The 22,123-nt window shown below is 31.7% G+C and overlaps 1 protein-coding gene across 1 annotated transcript in view; it reads left to right on the top strand.

Moving 5' to 3' along the window:
* Positions 1-2,995: 2,995 nt before the first annotated feature.
* Positions 2,996-22,123, top strand: part of LOC114326611 (venom allergen 3) — a 54,123-nt gene continuing 34,995 nt past the window's right edge. The window contains exon 1 of the mRNA XM_050662655.1: positions 2,996-3,194. Coding sequence (XP_050518612.1) covers positions 3,063-3,194 — 132 coding nt within the window. The 5' untranslated portion in view covers positions 2,996-3,062. The remainder of the gene's footprint in view (positions 3,195-22,123) is intronic.

The raw sequence follows: 22,123 nt of genomic DNA, 5'->3' as shown, positions 1-22,123 counted from the left end.
CTGTCCCTTGTTATTATGTTACGTTAGGTGAAGAATAAAAGGTAAGAAAAGTCGTGGAAGAAGGTGCATCTCCTGGTTGGGCAATTGTTGTTGGGCAAAACTTGTTTAACTGCAATTCTGCTGATCTCGGTAGAGCAGCGGTATCGAAAGTGAAGAACAAAGAAGAAGAGAAGAGAAGAAAAGAGGGGACGATTATGAAAGAAGGATCAAAGTAGACCTCGAGTGAAACAATTATGCAGGACATGTCAGTAAAGGGGATTGAGACTAATGTGACTCAAGGCAGAAACTTTTGGATAAATTAAATGTGATTAAGGAATCCGACTCAGCATAAGAATAAAAGCAAAGAGAATAATTATGGTAAGGCCACATAAAAAATTAATATATATATGTTCGGAAAGGTTTCCGCGGTTAATACAATGAAACTTAAAGCTAAAATTAATATCAACAAAAGAATTAATATTAAAATTAAACTCACCAGGCTTCCGGGTTGAACCGCGTCGTTGGTTTCTAGGCCGAGCTTTCGACGTCCTCTCTGACGTCATCTTCAGGGCTTCCGGGGTCTCAGTCTCCTGAGGCTCCAGACACTACACTCACTACTCACTACTTCACTACTCACTGCAATACTGTTGTTGCTGACGCTCCAGCTGACCGCCCCAGCGTCAGCAACAACAGTATTGCAGTGAGTAGTGAAGTAGTGAGTAGTGAGTGTAGTGTCTGGAGCCTCAGGAGACTGAGACCCCGGAAGCCCTGAAGATGACGTCAGAGAGGACGTCGAAAGCTCGGCCTAGAAACCAACGACGCGGTTCAACCCGGAAGCCTGGTGAGTTTAATTTTAATATTAATTCTTTTGTTGATATTGATTTTAGCTTTAAGTTTCATATATATATATATATATATATATATATATATATATATATATATATATATCGGGTGTTCTACAACATTCGCCGTTTCCCGCATCCTATTCTCCATGCTTTTCGGTCACGAATATCTTCCTCGTTGAGTTGTCTACTGTTCATTGCTTTCTCTACATCTTGTAACCATGTTCTCTTCGGTCTGCCTCTTTTTCTTCTCTCGGGTGGTGCATACTGGATCATTTTCTTGGGCCATCTTGTTGGTTCCATTCTCTGGACGTGCCCGTACCATATCAATCTTTTTTGTTCTATTCTGTCTATAATATCATTTTCTACTTCCATTCTTTCTTTTATTTCTTCGTTTGGGATATGTTGCAGTTTAGATATTCCTAAATATTATTTCTAAAGCTTGTAGTCGTTTATTTTGTCGGTCTTTTACTTCCCACACTTCCGAGTTGTACAGGACAATTCCTTCCACGATAGTTTGGTAGATTTTTTTCTTTGTTTGATTTTGCAATCCTGTACTCCACCAAATGCCATTCAGCTGTTTTATAGCTTTTCTTCCTTGACTTATTCGATATTCTATATCTTGATCGCATGTGGAGTTTTTGTCAAAAATAGAACCTAGATATTTAAATTCATCACATCCTTTTATGTATTCCCCTTCTAATTCTAAGTCTTCAGTATCACCTCCGACTACAAGGTATTCAGTTTTCTCCATGCTCATTTCCAAGCCCCATTTTCGGTACTCCTCTTTCAATTTTCTAATCATGTAACTGGCGTCATCTTTATCAGCAGCAATCACAACTTGGTCGTCAGCAAATAGCAACGTACACAAATAAGAATCTCCTACTGGTATTCCCATTGTTTGGCATTTCCTAGTCCAATATTTTAACACATGTGTAAGGTAAATTTTAAATAAAGTGGGCGACAGACAGCATCCCTGCAAAAGGCCTTTCGAAGTTTCAAAGGTATTTGAAAGTTTCGTTCCAATTTTAATTGCTGTTGTTGCATTAGCATAGAGATCTTTTATTGTTTGGATGTATTTTCTATTTAAAGTGGTTTGTTGTAATACCTCAAACATTTTTTCTCTGGGAACGGTATCGTATGCTTTTTTTAAGTCTACAAATACCATGTGAGTTTCTAGATTTCTAGCACAACGTTTTTCTAGTAATTGCCTTATGCAGAAAATGTTATCTGTGCATGATCTACCTGCCCTAAATCCACTTTGTTCTTCGGAATCTTGCCACTCCTTTTCTATCCGTTTCTCTATTATTCGTCCGTACAGTCTTCCAACTGAGCTGGTCACACTAAAAAATTAATAAGAAGTGAAAACACACGTAAGATACAATCTAAATTGCAAGAGAAGTATAGGACGAGCTCAAAGATGTTCATAATACTTTTGTGAAAACGGAAAACACTATTCTTGTGGAGATGTTGTTAATGAGGATGACGCTAAATCATTTCTTAATCCAGCTGGTTCCACTGATTGACAAAAATGTAGCTTAACACGTTCTTAAAGAAAGAATGAGAGGTACTTGAGAATACTAAGAATAAAAAGAATACACACGAACGCTAAGAATAATTTCATAGGTACAAAAATACCAACGATCAACTACTGTGGCAGATGAGTGAATAAAAAGAACTGTTAAGCATGATCAATGGAAAGAATAATACGATACTTAGGTCATGTATCGAAAGTATGTAGAAGGTATAAATTACTCAGAATATTAGAAGGTGCAGGGCAAAATATCGGTAAGAAGACTCTAGGAGATGGCCGAAGGACCTGAAAAAATGGATTGACTGCTAATCGGCAGAAACTTTTCGTGCAGGAGTTTCCATAGCTACAATTACCATTTGAAGTGCCAACTCTCGAAAGAAGTCGACGCAATAAGGTATGAAGATCTCTTGTATACTTTACTAATTCATCTGATTTGGTTCTCCGATGTCTCCTATAGATCTGAGTAATACTGCAAATTCTTAAATCTTTCTGAAAATTACTTCTCTTAATGTTAAGACCTTTTTTCAGCAGTGTATGTGGTATTTTCTATATTTCCTAATACTTTTATACACTTTTCCTCATCATTTATAATACTCTCGTCAATATTTACGCAGGTTTTATATATTTATACGAACATAAACTCGAACGGTACAAAACAAAAACTTGTTGATCTCATAGGTGGTTGAACACAGCGTTCATTGGAAAAGATGGCTATGTTTTTTACAATCAGTTATATTTTTACAATTTTGTACACATTGTCGAGTGCTCAAACCACGACTGATTACTGCCAATTAAGCTGTAGTGGTAAGAACCATACGGTTTGTCTCAGAAAAAATGTGGTAAGTGTACATATATTTTTTATTATTTAAAAGGGAAATTTCTGTAGTTGGCTGTGTACCGTAGTTCTTCTTCTTCTTCTTTTTGTTTTTGGTTTCGCTGCAAGGCGATTACCAGCACGATTTATAGGCGACCTTGACGTGTCTGGCTCTAAGCCATACCAAAATCGCTGACTATGTTCTTGTAAGGAAGCTTTTGATGAGGTGTGATGATTATAATTAAATGAGATTAATTGGGTCAGGTTAAGTATGATTAAAAATTAAAACATAAATTAAATGACAAATAGCAACATATAACACGAATACATATAAACAGTTGGCTGGTGTTATGCAATAATGTACTAACCCACAAAAAGTTGTTTCGGAGATAAATTGATTTAAAACTTAAACTCAAATAAGAAATAGACTATTGATATTTATAATTTTATTTATTTTTTTTAAATTATAAGATCGACAACGAAAAAATACTACATTCTAAGATTATACATATAAAGTGTCAAATTTGACAGAAATCAGTGTCAAAAGCGGGTTAGGACATTTTTGAAAAACTACAATTATACCTTAATAAAAACAAGCAAAACTGATCTAATAGGGGAGTGCAATTAAAACGAAAAGATACAATGTTTCGGAAAAAATCAAACAAGGTTATATTTTTCTAAAACTTTTTTTGTTAGTTTATAAATATGTTAAAGTAAAAAGTTCTACTCACAAATTTCGCCGCTAATTGTTTATTAATTGTTTAAACAATAACAATTGTTTTGTATAAATAATGTTAAGAATATGGGTGAATTCAACATTTTATTTTGATAAAAAATGTTTTTATTTTAGTTTTGATTATGCTGAACCCGAATCTGACATTACAATTTGCAAATTCAAAATGGCGGATTCAAAATGGCGGATTTTTCCTAAAAATCCTTAAAAAGTAGTTGTAAAATCCGAATTTTTTTTATAAAACGTGTTTGTTGACATATATGTGGATATTTTTGAGAGGTTGCTAAACCTGAATCAAATTTTGATAATTTAAATTATAAAATGGCAGATCCAAAATGGCGGATAACTTAAAAAATAGTTGTAAAATCATAATTTCTTTACAAAATCTATTTATTTGTACATATTATATTTATTTTTGAGAGCTTTAATAAACCTAACTTAAATGTTAACATTATAAACTATAAAATGGCGGATCCAAAATGTGGATTTTCTAAAAAGAACATAAAAAAGAACATTTTTCTAAAACATTTATTGTCTTTATTTTTAACAGGTTGTTGAATCTGAATAAAAGATTAAAAATTTAAATTTCAAAATGGCGGATCCAAAATGGCGGATATTTAAATGAAAAACAAGTAGAATCCAATCAAACAAATATGGAATTTCATTCTTAAAAAAAAGATAAACAAATAATTTTCACAATTATATTACAAATTTTCGATTAGAAGGATATAATTACATATTGGAACATAGTTTTTAATTCCAAACAACTTTTCTTTATAAAAATTTTCGATATTGTGAAATATAAAGGTACTTTACTCTTGAGTGAAATTCATATTTTTTGACATACCTCGTAAAAAATTTAAAAAATTTGATATTTGATGGTTGCATTTTATGTTATATACGATGCAGAGTATTTTATAAAGAATAACTTTTTTCGTAAAACTGATATTAAAAAAGTTATCAATACGTTCCAAGTTTCGCAGACATACTGTATAAGAGCTAAAAAAAAATTTTTTTATTGAACATTTATTATTGTTGAAGCTTATTAATAAATGTATTTTAGGTAAGTTTTACAGAAAAAAGTTTTGATCACTCTGTATATACATTTTTTCAGCTGGTAATTTTCGGTTTTTGTATTACATTTTTGTTATCTTTCTAAGTTTTCTCAAAAAGAAATTGTTCATTTCATTTTTAAACTAAAATAATTCAGTGTTTTTTAAAAATTACATCCCAAGCTTTAAAAAAATAGCAAAAAAATTGTATTAGATTTATTCAAACTTGAGTAATACCGTCTTAAAATGGTGGGAATTCTGTAAAACTACGAAGTTTTCAAAAATTACATTTTTTGAGACATCGTATTATTTGAATTAAATTTTTGAGATTTTTTTTAAATGAAATATCGTTTAGTAAGTTGATTGAGAGGTAAGTTGTGCAAATTTGAGAGTTTTATAAGTAAAATTGTATTAGTTACACATTTTTAAATCATTTTAAACAAAATTCTTGTAAGGCTCATTTTCCGCTCACACCGTACTTATGTCCATACATTTTATTTCTTTTTATTACAACCATAAGATAGCTTATTTCATCTTCTTTCATGTCCAATTTGTAAAATTTCTTTTGATCCATTATTTAAAGAATTACATTTAAAAAACTCAACCGTGCACTTCTTTCAACGCTAGTTTACAGTGCGCCAATGTTTGTGAGAAGGGTGACTTTAGCGTTATAAATAAAAAATTACAGAAGCTAGAGATTTAATTTTAGAAAAATCTTTATATAAGGTTTTTTTTGTAAAATTTTCTGAATTTTTCAATGGTCAAGTCAGTTTTTTTCTAAAAATTATATTTTCGAAGTTATTTAAAAAAACATCTAACTTCGCTGTTCATTTGTTTAATAAAAAATGAAGCACCCACTTCCCGAGTAGAACTTTTTGATATGTTGTTTATTAAACATTTCTTAATGAAATTACAAAAAGTTCTATCTTGTTTGATTTTTTCCGAAGTGAAAATCTAAATGCACTCCCCTATAAACACTAAACTTTGTTAATAATCATTTAATTTAAATATGTTTTTTGATCTAGTCCTCAAGAAAACTTTCGTCAATGTCAAAATCTAATTCGCTTCCGAGCCCTTCTATATCCTCTTCAAAGTTGGAACTTGGGGTTAATCTTAAAAAGTTGTAAAATGCTCTGACATCTTGAGGAATTTCTTTTAAAATATCTTTTAAATCTTTTATTTTTTCTTTAGATAAAGGTTTACCGCTTGGCCACAACAATGGTAGGTGTAATAGCCTAATAAAATAAAAAAAGTCAAAATGTAAATTCATACAGGTTAAAACAAATTTTATATCAAAGTTTAGGTGGGTACAAAAGATATTTTCAAGAAAGTATCCAAATCTTACAAGGGGATCATTGTTTAAATAATTAAAAAGGGGTCATTTTTGCAAAAAAAAATACTTTTTTAACTGCTGAGGTAATTCACTTATTAATGAAGGTCTATGGGATTTCTTTCTGCAAGGTTGAAGGGTAAATCTTTCACATAAGACTTACTATATTAAATTTGACCTCCTATTTATTTAAATACTTGTATATAAAACTTTCAAAACAAATTTGCAAAAAATTATTTTTAGCGTTTTAAATAAGCACTATAAAATATCTTGCGTTACAGATTAAGTTGCGCTACGTTACCAGTATTAAGCAAAAAAAAATTGGTCGGAAAATATTTAATATTTTTTGAGATATTGAATTTGTTTATTAAATGTTACTATATTTTCAATTGCAAAAACGCGGTTGTTGCCAAAGAAATATTCACCTGCTGAAGATCTCATTATTTTTATTTTTATGTATGTTTTCGATAAATGTATTGATAAATTTAAATTTCAATTAAACTCCCTCCTAAAATGGCATTTGAAAATTATTCAAATTTGTGTATAATTTGTTTTTTTAATAACGTCGCGGGGATTAAGTATTTTGAAATTCCGTTTCGATAATTGGGTTCCTGGGAATTTTTTACTAATTAACAAAATTTTTTTGTCGTTTTTTCTTCTTCTTTTTTTTTCTTGTAGTTATATTACTACGGCCCCTTTTAGGACTAAATTTTATTAAGAATATCGAATCTCTAAGTTGTAGATTCTAGACCTAAAAATATTAAGATTTAACTAAAATCTCTTAAATAAAATGTGGCTATTCTCCTTTTCATGAACATTTTTCAGTGCGTCACAAATTATAGAAAAAAAGGTAAGTCCGTGATAATACACATTTATGACATTTATTCTAACGTGACATTTTTGTTAAATCTGACAGTTTTCAAATTTTATTTTCAATTTGGAATAAAACCAAATCAATTGTGTCTATTGCATTTATAAAATGATATTTTCTTTCATTTGTATAGTCTTATAAATTGTACAGATTATATTGATAATATTATTATTTTATTTAATAAATAAATCTTTTTTGATTATGGCGCCATCTATCGACAACTAGAATAATCACCGAACTAGAATAATTACCAAAGTATTCAAAGACGTGCCTTTTTTTCTGTCACATACAATTTAATGCGTTAGAGAGAAATCGAAAAACTGTGACGCACTGAAAGATGATCATGAGAAAAAGAATACTTACTGAGTTACAGGGTGTTTTATTTAAAAATTTAAAAATTATTGTTACCAAGTACTTTAAAACTATTTGACGTATCCTTATCATACTTGGCAGAAAGTGTGGCTATTATACACCCTACTAAACTGTGATTAATAAACGTTTCTAGCTACTTCCAGAGGCGTACGACAGGGGATAGTGAATGATTGACCCTTCCCAAATTCTACGCCACTGAGTGAATTACTATTTTAGCGAAATTTTTCGATTCTCCGATACTTTGTATGTAAATAGCTTTATTGGTATCGATAAAGTCATCAGTTTGAGAGATATTGGAAGTTTAAAATGAATGAATGAATGAATCAAAATAACTATGCCGTTTCATTTTTAACGTCCAATATCTCGAAAACTAATGACTTAAGCGTTACCAGTAAAGAGTATATTATTTACTTAGAAAGTATTGGAGAATCGAAAAATTTCGCTAAAATAGTAATTACCTCAGTGGCGAAGAATTTGGGAATGGTGAACCATTAACTATCCTCGTACGTCGTACGCCTCTGGTAGTAGCTAGAAACTTTTATTTATCACAATTTAGTAGACTGTATAGTAACCACACTTTCTGCCAAGTATGATAAGGATACGTCAAATAGTTTGAAAGTACTTAGTAAAAATAATTTTTAAATTTTTAAATAAAACACCCTGTAACTCAGTAAGTAGTCACATTTTATTTAAGTGATTTTAGACCAATCTTAATATTTTTTAATCTAGAATCTACAACTTAGAGATTCGACATTTTTAATGAAACTTAACCCTTAAAGGGCCCATAGTAATATAACTCCAAGAAAAAAAAAGAAGAGGAAAAAAAGACAAAAAAATTTGTTAATTAGTGAAAAATTTTCAGGAACCCAATTATCGAAACGGCATTTCAAAATATTTAATACCCGTGACGTTATTAAAAAACCAAATTATAAACAAATTTGAATAATTTTCAAATGGCATTTTAGGGGGAAGTTTAATTGAAATTTGAACTTATCAATACATTTATCGAAAATATGCATAAGAATAAAAATAATAGTATTTAGTACAGGTGAATATTTCTTTGGCAACAACCGCGTTTTTTGTGATTGAAAATAGAGTAACATTTGATAAACAAATTCCATATCTTAAAAAATATTAAATATTTTTGGACCAATTTTTTTTTAATTAATACTGATAACATAGCGCCACTTCTCCTGTAAAATAAAATATTTTATAGTGCTTATTTAAAACGCTAAAAATATTTTTTTGCAAATTTGTTTTTAAAGTTTTATGTATAATTATTTAAATAAATAGGGGGTCAAATTTAATTTAGTAAGTCTTATGTGACAGATTTATCCCTCAACTTTGCAGAAAATATTACTATAGACCTTTATTAGTAATTGAATGACCTCAGCAGTTAAAAAAGTAAGTTTTTTGCAAAAATGACCCCTTTTTAATTATTTAAACAATGATCCCCTTGTATGATTTGGATACTTTCTTGAAAATATCTTTTGTACCCACCTAAACTTTGATATAAAATTTGTTTCAACCTGTACGAATTTACATTTTGATTTACATGTAGTGTAATTTTATTTTACTAGACTATAATTCCAGTATATTAAATTTGCGGCCTTTTGCATGTTTTTCAATATTAACTTCAATATACTCTTCCGCTTTAATATTATATTTCATGAACAAGGTCTTTGGTTGATCTTTTCTTAGTAGAATTTCATGTGTTTTTAACCAACTAATATTTTGTTTATTGATATCAACCTTTCTGTTTGTAACTGCGTTTATTAAGTTTACCGCTGATACCATATCCTCTTTTGTCATTCTATTAACAATAAATTTATTTCTGTTTCTACAGCCTTTCATAACGTTGATATAGTCTTGATCTGTGTATATTCTTTCGTTGGTTTTTAATGCACATTCAATGGGAAAAATGGGTCTCCGAAATGGGAATCATTGGGTAAAAAGGAATGACCCGACAATAAAAATTTTAATTGAATAACTTCCAATGAGGGATGATTTTTCAAAACGTGCATTAACATTAGTACCAATTTTATACTTCTGTTTTAATGTAGCAACTGGAGGTTTAACATTTTCAATTATATACTTACGGAGACAAGACCCGACTTCCTGGGTTCCTCGGCCAGCTTCATGCTCTAACCATACATTAAACATCCCTTTTCCTGTGCTTCCTATAGCAATTCCCAAATTATAGAAGTTCAATTGCCTCTTGTAGTAAACGATACCAGTGGGTAGTTTAGGAAGAGGGTGGGTTTTTTGCAAGTCAAATAATTCATAATAATTCATTTTCAATAATGATCTCTATCCCTGCTGATGGGTTAGAACACTTTTGCTTATTTATACATTCGCCACATATAGCATTTGTGGGATACTATGTTTACCCCTAGATGTCTATGAGAGCGCCAATCAGCTTAAAACATTTTTGTTAACTGCAGTATACCTCATATGGAACCTGTTTCACTAAAAATCTCAATTTTGTACGAGGTGTGGGTTAGGACATTATTGCATAACACGTCCAGATGAGCCTTGCAATTTGTAAGCTTATTTTGTTAATTGCTAGAAAACGCAATGCAGTTTATAAGCTTATTTGGTTAATTGCAAGAAAACGCATAATTACATTGACTGATTCTTCCGTTAAGGAACTTAGAATATTGTATATAGAGAGCGGTGTTTTGAAGTTCATGGAAATGAATTTTGTGACCCGTGTTGAGCTGGCCCCCCCACTTGCAAAAATTAAAAAACAAATAGCCCTGATTTATGAGCTATTTATGAGCTCTCATATTCCGCAAACTAAAAATTTTGAGCTCGTTCCACTGAGCAGGAATTTAATACCCTAGTGGGGGGGGGGGCTGAGTCAGCCCCCCCACTGCTTAAAAATAGGAATATTGAATCGGTTTTTGCGGCAGAATTACGAGCTATTTATGAGCTCTTGAAATTATATAGTTTCGATTTTTGAGCTCATCCCCTTCACCCCCAAACAACCCTTTAATTGATTTAACTTAAGAGAAAGATGCTGAGAAAACTTAAAATATATCGTATTGCGGATATAATTCCTATAGCTTATATACTCTAAGAATAAACTATTAAATCAAGGGCATTTCGATTATTGAGCTACAACCCCTTTGCAAGAAAACCACCCTATCTTCCCGACTTAAGAGAAAAGTTGTACTTAAAATGCGTTAAACTAATTATTTGGCGACTACATATCATTTAATAATTTATAAGCTTCCAAATTACGCGCATTTAGATCAGTAAATTGCAATTTATTTTGTATAGTGCAGTCACTGAAGCTAAAAATCAACGATTACCTTCAATTTCGGTGAACCTTCATCGATTTTCACGAAAATTGGTCAGTGGTTAAAGGATACGTCAAGAAACAAAGGTGACATGGTACCACCTTGCGCCTTTACCCTGAGGGTGGATACCGCCCCTTCTCGGGGGTGAAAATTACTTTATAAAAAATAACTGCACAAATCAATAAAAGAACAAATTAAAAGCAAAATTTATTATATAAAGTTAATAAAATAAGTCAATACTTTTTAAGTTATTAAAGATCAAAGATTTTAATTATTTGTGAAAAAATGCATGTTTTGAAGAGGTTTTTTTGTAAATCACTGAAAAACTGTAAGTTTTTACAAAAAGGTTAATAGTAGTTTAATTCGTATAGCTTATATTCTAAGAATAAACTCTAAAATCACGCGCCTTTCGATTATTGAACTACAACCCCTTCGCAAGAAAACCATCCCATATTCCCGGCTTAGAGAGGGTTGTACTTAAAATAATTTAAATTAATTATTTGTCGACTATATATTGTTTAATAATTTATGAGCTCGCAAAATATACGCATCTCAATTATTGAATTGCCATTTTCTTTCTATAGTGCAGTCACTGAAGGTAAAAATCAACTATGACCTTCGATTTCGGTAAATCTCCATTCCTATTCACGAAAATTGGTGAGCGGATTTTGATACTATCAACTTTTTCTGGATCTTATTTTTGATGGGTATTACTAAGTACTTTGACAAGTATTTAGTACCTAAGTACCTAAGTATAAAATGCATCTTTTTCCCGTTATTTAAGCTTGAACCCTTAGATTTGAACAGTCGCGGAAAAAAATATATATTTAATTACCAATAACTCACTTTAAATTAACATTAAAGGTTTTTCAAGTAAGCAATTTATTATATTTTTTATTAGCTTCAATTTTAGTGACGAAAACTTTTTTGTAAAAACTTACAGTTTTTGAGTCATTTATGAAAAATCGCTATAAAGCATGCATTTTCTTTCCAAAAATTAAAATATTTGATCTTTAATAACTCAAAAAGTATTGATTTATTTTAATCACATTATATAGCAAATTTTGCTTACAATTTGTCCCTCTCTCGATTTGTGGGGTTATTTTTAATAAAGTAATTTTCACTCCCGAGAAGGGGTGACATATACCCCAGGCTAAAACCCCAAGTTGTTATTGTCAATTCGTGAAAATAAATGGAGATTTACCGAAATCGAAGGTAATAGTTGATTTTTACCTTCATTGACTGCACTATAGAAAGAAAATGGCAATTCAATAATTGAGATGCGTATATTTTGCAAGCTAATAAATTATTAAACGATATGTAGTCGCCAAATAATCAATTTAAATTATTTTAAGAACAACTCTCTCTTAAGCCGGGAAAATGGGGTCGTTTTCTTGCGAAGGGGTTGTAGCTATATAATCGAAAGGTGCGTGATTTAAGAGTTTATTCTTAGAATATAAGCTATACGAATTAAACTACTATTAACTTTTTTGTAAAAACTTACAATTTTTCAGTGATTTACAAAAAACCTCTTCAAAACATGCATTTTTTTCACAAATAATTAAAATCTTTGATCTTTAATAACTTAAAAAGTATTGACTTATTTTATTAACTTTATATAATAAATTTTGCTTTTAATTTGTTCTTTTATTGATTTGTGCAGTTATTTTTTATAAAATAATTTTCACCCACGAGAAGGGGCGGTATCCACCCTCAGGGTAAAGGCGCAAGGTGGTACCATGTCACCTTTGTTTCTTGACGTATCCTCTAACCACTGACCAATTTTCGTGAAAATCGATGAAGGTTCACCGAACTTGAAGGTAATCGTTGATTTTTACCTTCAGTGACTGCACTATACAAAATAAATTGCAATTTACTGATCTAAATGCGCGTAATTTGGAAGCTTATAAATTATTAAATGATATGTAGTCGCCAAATAATTAGTTTAACGCATTTTAAGTACAACTTTCTCTTAAGCCGGGAAGATAGGGTGGTTTTCTTGCGAAGGGGTTGTAGCTCAATAATCGAAATGCCCTTGATTTAATAGTTTATTCTTAGAGTATATAAGCTATAGGAATTATATCCGCAATACGATATATTTTAAGTTTTCTCAGCATCTTTCTCTTAAGTTAAATCAATGAAAGGGTTGTTTGGGGGTGAAGGGGATGAGCTCAAAAATCGAAACTATATAATTTCAATAGCTCATAAATAGCTCGTAATTCTGCCGCAAAAACCGATTCAATATTCCTATTTTTAAGTAGTGGGGGGGCTGACTCAGCCCCCCCCACTAGGGTATTAAATTCCTGCTCAGTGGAACGAGCTCAAAATTTTTAGTTTGCGGAATATGAGAGCTCATAAATAGCTCATAAATCAGGGCTATTTGTTTTTTAATTTTTGCAAGTGGGGGGAGGGCCAGCTCAACACGGGTAATTTTGTGTATATATCAAAGTTAGGAATCACATTAATCGGGCATTCAAAATAGATGTGGTTTAGATCCTCGAGGCGACCACATTCACAAAAAGGATTATCTTTTATATTCATTTTATACAGATGTTGTTTTGTTAAACAATGGCCTGTGCGCGTTCTAATGATGGTGGTAGTGTGTCTTCTATTTCTATATGGAAAATTTGAATACCAAGGTTTTGTGGGAAAGAAGTCTTGAATTGTTTTGTATTGCGAAGTCTTCTTCTGGACTAAAGATTTCCATTTTTCTTGGTACTCTTTTATAATTTTTCCTCTGATGACTGATAGGGCATCCTGGGAATCCAGTTGTACTTCCATTGGTACATTCAGGTCTCTTCCTATTTTTGCCAGTATGTCAGCCTGGGTGTTACCAAATATATTAGAGTGTCCAGGTATCCAGGAAAGGAGAATTTTTGTGCCATTCTCATTGGCTGAAGATATAAGTTTCTTTGTTTTTAGGGCTCTTATATCTGCTGAAGCAGATATGTTACATGTTTTAATATTGGTTATTGCATTGAGCGAATCAGAAAATATTATAGCTTTCTTTAGATGTTTTGTAGTTGCGACTTCAACCGCTTGATGTATTGCTATATTCTCTGCCTTGCTTATGCTTAGAGCTCCAGGAAGCCTTGAGGAGAAATTATATTCAATACTCGGGATGCATATCCCAAAACCTACCCTTTCTTTGTTTTTTGAGGCATCAGTATATATAAAGGTATGGTCTTTCCCATATTGTTCAGTAGTCATAAGGAATTTTTCTTTAATCATCGGGTCATATTTTTTGATATTACAATTTAGAATTGGAAGTGGATTCATTAGTGTATCATAGTCTAATTCATAGCATGGAAAATTTGCGCTTTTGTATATTTTTTTAAAATATGGAAAAAAATATTCTAATGCCGAAACTAAGTCTGGAACATTATGCCTTGTATAAAAATTAGGTTTGTTTATGAATCTTTTACGTATTTCAATTAGGAGTAAGATTATGGGATGATTCTCAATAATGATGATTTTACTTAAAAATTTAGAGGCTAACAATAATCTTCTATGTTCTAGGTCCATTTGGGCAGACTCTGCCAAGATTGCCAAATTTGGTGTAGACTTCATGCACCCCAAACATATCTTAAGTCCCTCAAAAAATACTGTATTGAGTTTGTTGTTGCATTTTTGTGATATTGGGTTGAATAGGAAGGAACCATAATCGAGGTGAGATCTGATCAAGGCATTAAAAACCATTAGGAGTGTTCGTGGGTCAGCTCCCCACCAGACTCTACATATTGCACGTAGGATGTTAATATTTTTCTTTGCCTTGAGTATAATATTGTCAACATGTAAGTCCCATGATAGATGCTTATGAAAAATTATGCCTAGAAATTTCACTTCATTTTTTAGAGGAATGGTTGTGTTGTTGATTTTGATTTCTGTTAGATTATCTCTTCGCCTAACTTTTGTGAACCATACAGCTTCACATTTGTCTTTGGACAAGGACAAGTCATGTTCTGCAAGCCAGTGTAATGTGTTTTCCAATTCTTTGTTTATTTTACTTACCATGCTTTGGATATCATATCCCTTAATATACAAAACCAAGTAGTCTGCATATCCACATATTTTAACTTCATTATTGATAATACAAAACAATTCTGCTATATATATATATATATATATATATATATATTAAACAAAATGGTACTTAAGGGAGAACCTTGAGGTAGCCCCTTAGTTGCCGTGAAAGGTCCCAAAAAGTCACCATCATTAGATCTTGAATATAAAAGTCTGTTCTGTAAAATTTTGAACACAATATTATTTATTGCAGATGGAATATTTCGAAGTTTTAGTTTGCTATAAAGTTTGTATATATTGACATTATCATATGCTGCTTTGATATCAAGAAAGATGGCCAGAACCGATTGGGAGGATTCAAAGGCTTCCACAATTGTGGAATGAAGGAGGGTCAAGTTGTCAGCAGTGCCTCTACCTTTTCTAAAACCTGTCTGATGGTTGGTGAATGAACAGTTATGTTCTAAGGACCAATCAGGCGATTCTTGATTAATATTTCTAATGTTTTAAGCACACATGAGGATAAAACTATTGGTCTGAAACTACTGGCTAAAAGTGGATTTTTGTGTGGCTTTATAGTATATTATTCAACGAGCATGTAATGATTGCTATTACTCACGATGATGAAGTTTGCGACACGAGCCGTAGGCGAGTGTCGTAATTCATCAGAGTGAGTAATAGCCATTACATGCGAGTGGAATGCTATACTTTTTCTACGACCTCTTTTTTTATTTTAATTAGTAAAAAATTTAATTATCAACTACTCGAGATTTAAATTATAATAATTTACAAAAATACCTAAATGCTATTTACCCCTAGTACGTGGCTGAACAATTGGTTACCTACTATTACTAAATTCTTATTTATTGTAAAAATACAACTAGAAATAGTCAATATAAGTTCTATTCGTTTCCGAAAAATTATAAGCTTAAATTTGTAACTACTGTCAGTGAATCTAATAAATAGGAAATGGCTGTTGTCGGTGGACGTATTTCATTTATACAGTGCGTCCATAAAGTAACGCATAAATTCATTATTTCGTAAACCGGCGATTTTAAAGCAAAATCCCGAAACAGGTCGATTTTTATTTTTAATTTCCGATTTTCTAGCATTTATATCATACTAGTGACGTCATCCATCTGGGCGTGATGACGTAATCGATGACTTTTTATGAGAATAGGGGTCATCTGATAGCTCATTTGAAAGGGTATTCAATTCTCTATTCTCTAATATAAACATTAACATAATGATTTATACAAGGTGTTCAAAAAAACATTTTTTTAATTAAAATAATTGAGACAAAAAGAATAATGTATGTGATTAATCTAATTCAAAATAAGTTTTAATGTTGTCAGAAAACAGGAAAAAAATGTTTATTTGAAAAATAAATATTGTTTTCGCTTAAATTTAATGTTAAAGCTGCCACCCACCTGCCTCTTGCCAGTTTGAACATTTCGTTCAAGCGAAAATCAATGTTTATTTGTCAAATAATTTTTTTTCTGTTTTCTGACAGTAGTAAAACGCATTTTGAATTAAATAAATTACATACATTCTTCTTTTTGTCTCAATTATTTTAATTAAAAAATGTTTTTTTGAACACCCTGTATAAATAATTATCTTAATGTTTACATTAGTAAATAGAGAATTGAGTACCCTTTCAAATGAGCTATCACATGACCCCTATTCTCATTTAAAAAAATAATCGATCACGTCATCACGCCCAGATGGATGACGTCACTAGTATGGTATATATGACAAAAAGTCGAAAATTAAAAATAAAAATCGAACTGTTTTGGGATTTTCCCTTAAAGTCGCCGGTTTACGAAATAATAAATTTATGCGTTATTTTATGGACGCACTGTATAGTTATAATGTATATTTACATTTTACTATATATTATATAATAATATAACTATACATATGTTATAACATATTTAACACAATATAACTTGAATAACAAACACAATATTAGTTATAAATTCCAATTAACATAAACAAAATGCACTAATGTCACTGTCACTAAATTAAATAATAAACGTCAAAATTTTTAGTAAACAAGATATAAACGTAAAAAATATACTGACATTGTTACAGTTAAAATTGCTTTAAAAATTTTTCGAAGTTAATTATTGATATAAATTACAATAAATATTGTATTAAATAAACAAGTATAAGTAATTTTATTTGCAGTTTATATACGATTAATATTAAAAGTGGCATGCGCCACTTGAATCTAACTTCAACCCGTGAGGAATGACCCGTGAGTAACTTCAGCCCGTGAGTAATGAATTATTACTCACGGGTACAGTAATGGGTGCTATTATCTATGAAAAAATAGCGAATAATGAGCATGTTATTAAACGGTCGTAGAAAAAGATATTTATAACATTATCTTTATTTATATTTATCTTCCACGAGGTCATTAACCGCACAAATTATGGTTCAAGTTCCTATCTCTCTAAAACTATTAAATTAGCGACTTTACTGCGTTTTCCACACAATTACATTTATACTTAACTTAACTTAATGTTCTAATTTCAAGACTGATTTGTCAACTACTGTTATTGTCTTTGTTCTAGGATAAGTTGTATTTGTCAATTTCAAAATGTTCTAGCTCTCAATTGTTAAATGAGAGCAAGTAATTTTATTCTTTATTATTGTTTGTTATGTATTTACCAATTTTGTACCTACTAGATCTTATTTTTCTAATTTGTGTGACATTTTAATTTAATTGTATCATGTACTAATGGACTTCGGTCCGTAAATAAATAATAAATATGGTTTTTCCAATCTTCAGGCAGGTTGTCACCATTTAGACAATTATTGTAGATGTTCAACAGAAAATGTACCGTAGTTATAAAAACTTATTATTAAAGTAACAGACTTCCAATGTCTTCTTCTTCTTCTTCTTCTTCTTCTTCTTCTTCTTCTTCTTCCTCTTTATAAGCAATTCTGCTTGTTCATTGGCGGATTGAGTTGTCACTCCATCTTTTGCGCGGTCGGCCGATACTTCTTCTGCCGATTGGTGATTTATCTCGTGCTATTTTGACCACACGTGTCTCCCCCATTCTGGTTATGTGGTTGTTCCATTCTTTTTTTCTATTTAGTGTCCATTCGTTTATACACTGTACGTTACATTGTCCTCTAATATCTTCGCTCCACTTTCGATCTCTCAGTGTATTTCCTGTAATTCTTCTCAGTACTCTCATCTCTGCCGTTTCCAGTAGTCTTTGTGTTGTGGCTGTATCGGGTCTTGTTTCTGATGCATATGTCATTATTGGTCTTACACTGGCTTTATAAATTCTTGACTTCATCTCAGTGTTAATATGTCGGTTTCGCCATATAGTGTTATTAAGGCATCCTGCCAATCTTTTTGCTTGATTTCTCACTTCTTTGTCTAGGTCTCCGTGACTTGACAATGTAATTCCAAGGTATTTTACTTCCATTACTTGTTCAATACTGATACCATCAATTTCTATTTTGCATCTGATTGGTTCTTTACTGATTACTATTGTTTTGGTTGTTTGGTTTTGGTTTTCTGAGATGAAATTGTCATATTGAATTCTTTTGCTCTTATGTTAAATCTGTGGAATAATCTTTGCAGATTATCTTCATCTTGGGCTATCAATATTGCCTCGTCTGCGTAGCAGAGTATTTTTACTTCTTTGTTTCCCATTCTATATCCTCTTCCTTTGTTGACGTTTTTGATGATTTCATCCATGATTAAATTGAAAAGCATAGGACTCAATGAGTCTCCCTGTCTTATTTCGCTGCCTATATCTATAGGTTCTGTAAGTTGTCCATCTATTTTGACGTCCATTTTGTTGTTTTGGTAGATGTTCTCAATAGATTTTATGATATATAGAGGAACTTCTCTATTATACAGAAGATGGATCACATCTTTGAGTCTTACTCTGTCAATTTAAGTCAATCAGACATAGAAAAGCTGGTCTATTATACTCTAGTGATTTCTCAGTAATTTGCTTTATGACGAATATTGCATCTGTACACCATCTTCCAGTACGAAAACCCTGTTGTTCATCTGCTAAACTTATCCTCTGATTCATTACGTTTTGTAAGATTTGAAGAGCTCAAGAATAAAAGGATGAGGGTCCAAAAAGACAAGTTTTGAGATATTAAGTTTTTAAGTTTTAAAACTAGATATAAAAATAATTAACAGAAAGGGCACTTTATTTTGGTTACTAAATCATTCAATAACTTACAGGGAACGTATAGGTTAAGTTTTTGTGTTATCAATTTACAAATTACTATAAATATAAATTTATTTATCTTTTGATGTCATGAAATCTCAAGCTAAATGGATGAGGGTCCATTAACGTGTCTTAAAATGAGACTAAAAATACAGATAAAGTAGTCTATATTACAAATAGTTTATATTGCAAATAGTTATAGATAATATACAATGAAAAATAAACGCTTTAAGCATGTGGCAGTGCTTGAATAATATGCTTGAAATTTTATATACAAATTTTATACAAATAGTTTATATTGCAAATAGTTATAGATAATATACAATGAAAAATAAACGCTTTAAGCATGTGGCAGTGCTTGAATAATATGCTTGAAATTTTACAGAGCAAAATTTTTTCAAATGTTGAATATCATCGAATTTTGCTTTATTTAAAAGTAAAAGTCCGCAATATGCTAGCTCTGGTAGGTGAAAACAGCCTTCAGGTAGTGAAATTTGTTTCCTCTTAGGCTTAGTAAGAACACTTTCTTCATTTAGGCCATTAAGAGTTTGACGATGTAACATCATTCGAGGGTGATGAGAAACGATGCTTAGTTGCCGTACAGGTCGTGTTTTGAAAGGACAACTTTTTTTATACAAAGGAGAAAGAAACTTAGTCCATGACTTACACATTTCCTGGTTCTCGCAAGAAATAACTCTAAATGGTGTTGGTTTGGATCTGGAGTGTTCAATAATTTGGTTCCACTCCGAAGGGGTTTCAACTACAGATTTTTGATTGACTAAGCCCATGTTCCTGTCACACTCGAGGTACGAGTGGCCTCTGATTGGAAAAAATTTTTTTATTTTATCGTCTCTTAGTGTAGTGTACAATGTAGTGAAGCATACGGACAACGGCGTAATTTTTGTTCTGACCTGCGCATGAATCGCAGAAAATTTTAAGCTCTTTTACTTGCAAGTCAAGGTGATTAAAAATAAAATCCCAAAGCAAGGAACAAACCTCATCTCCTCCTTTCTTGCCATAGATTTCAGCATAGGTATAAAAAAGATTCTGAGTCTGAAAATTTATGTATGTTGAACATGTAAAATGATAGTTGCCTACGATAATACACATCGTTAGTACTAATATTTGGGACAGGCAGATTCTTTTGGAAATCCATTGCAATCGCTTCTTTTGTTTTGTCTTTTTGTGCTTCAAGCGTAGCACTTTTCTTAGGTAAAAAGAAGCAGCTGCATTGCTGCAGAATATTCGTTGTCAGACATTTTAAACAGCACACGACTTCAAAAATGTAATAACATCAATCTACACCAAAATAACAGAAAGCTATAAACACAGGTATATACGTTTACAAACCTCTGGGCAACAAACAACTCTAATAGCAGAGATCTCTGTGGTCAGAAATCTGAAGTAGGCGGACTGTCATCCTTTTAGCCTGCGTTTGTAGCACCTTCATTCTTTTAGCCTAGAAGACCTATTTTTCAAAGCTGAATGGCTTGTACACCGTCATCTTTATTGCTTAGTTAGATACCATACAACATTTTACATGGGATAAAGTACAATAAATTAGTATTATCTCCATACTGACAAATAATGGACCCTCATCCTTTTATTCTTGAGCTCTTCATTTTAGTTGTAAGTTTTAGGGTAGTATTTAACACGTTGATACCTCTGTAGTTTTCTGGCTGCTTTTTATCTTCTTTTTTGAATAGTAGAATTAGTTCGCTCGTTCTCTATTCTTCCGGTATTTTATTGTGTTTTATGATTTTGTTAATTAATGTTGTTAGGGCCCGGCGCAAATTGAACCTAAGCGAGACACAACCTGCACCGGCTAACTGCGTAGACAGTTCTGCGCATCCTACTATCAGTGTATCCGTTCGCAGGTCTCGCTTGGGAACGTTTGTCATCGGCGTACAGTTTTCTTGGGCCGTGGGATGCGTGACTCACCGCCAGATGTTTATTTTTACTTGTTTTTGTTTGCGAGATAGACCTATCTAAAATGAATACGAAGGGTACCTAAGTACAATTTATTATGATAAATAAAAATATTAGCATAGTCAACACCCCGAGTGAAAACTGCGTTGTCTTTGTCATTAAATTCTGATAACTTTTGGTAGACTAAATAAGCGGCCATACGAAATTAATAATCAAAGTTATGCATTTACAAAAACACATTATTAGAAAAATAAGGTGAAAAATTATTCAACTTGTCGGCATAATACATTTTTGTTTATTACATATTACATTTTTATGCTTAAAAATTAAAAACGAAATATGCAGATAGTGTTATTTTTTATGACCGATCAGTAGAGGAGAGATTATGAATTATTATGACCTGCACTAATTGAAAATGATTGCGATCCTGCAGTAATTGTAAATGATTGTGATCCGAGCAGTAAATTGAGGAATATGAGTTATCACCGAGCAGTAGGGGAGAGATTATTTTAAATATGTAGGTATTATGTGCAGAAATGTGTCATTTATGTCAATTATGTCATACCGCTACGACTACTAGGGACGTGTAAGATATTTTTAAAACGTGACTAGTTACAAGTAAGGAAATACCGATTTTACGTTGCCTACTTAATTCAGTACAAGGATCAGATACATCAGTATTTTGTAATCAGTATTTGTACTCAGTACCACTGAGAAACGGTATCAAAAGTAACCGTTACATGTCCGCACTGATTTTGCCCGTCTCTATTCGCCACGTCGATAGCGAACGGTTGGATTACGTTGTGTTCAATATGCGGCACGCTAAAAAAATAAATGCACGGTCACCCGTCTCGCCGGCGCAGGTTGTGTCTGGCTCAGGTTCAATTTGCGCCGGGCCTAATTGTTCTGTCATTGCTGCTCCACTACATTTCCAATGTAAAATGGTATATTAAAGTTTTATTAATTTTTTTTAAATTATCCAAATGGATTGGTAAAAAACATCACAAAACGTTTTTGATCATATCAGACCATCATCAGTGCGAACGTCTAAGTACATCGGTAATTGGAACTAGCCACAGAAATTTTATTAGTCAAGACTAGACTAGTTAGCCACTAGTCAAAAGAGCATTA

The sequence above is a fragment of the Diabrotica virgifera genome, chromosome 9 (genome assembly GCF_917563875.1).
Source record: "Diabrotica virgifera virgifera chromosome 9, PGI_DIABVI_V3a".
Classification (NCBI taxonomy): domain Eukaryota; kingdom Metazoa; phylum Arthropoda; class Insecta; order Coleoptera; family Chrysomelidae; genus Diabrotica; species Diabrotica virgifera.
Note: the sequence above shows the minus strand (reverse complement) of the source record. Positions and strands in the feature narration are given on the sequence as shown.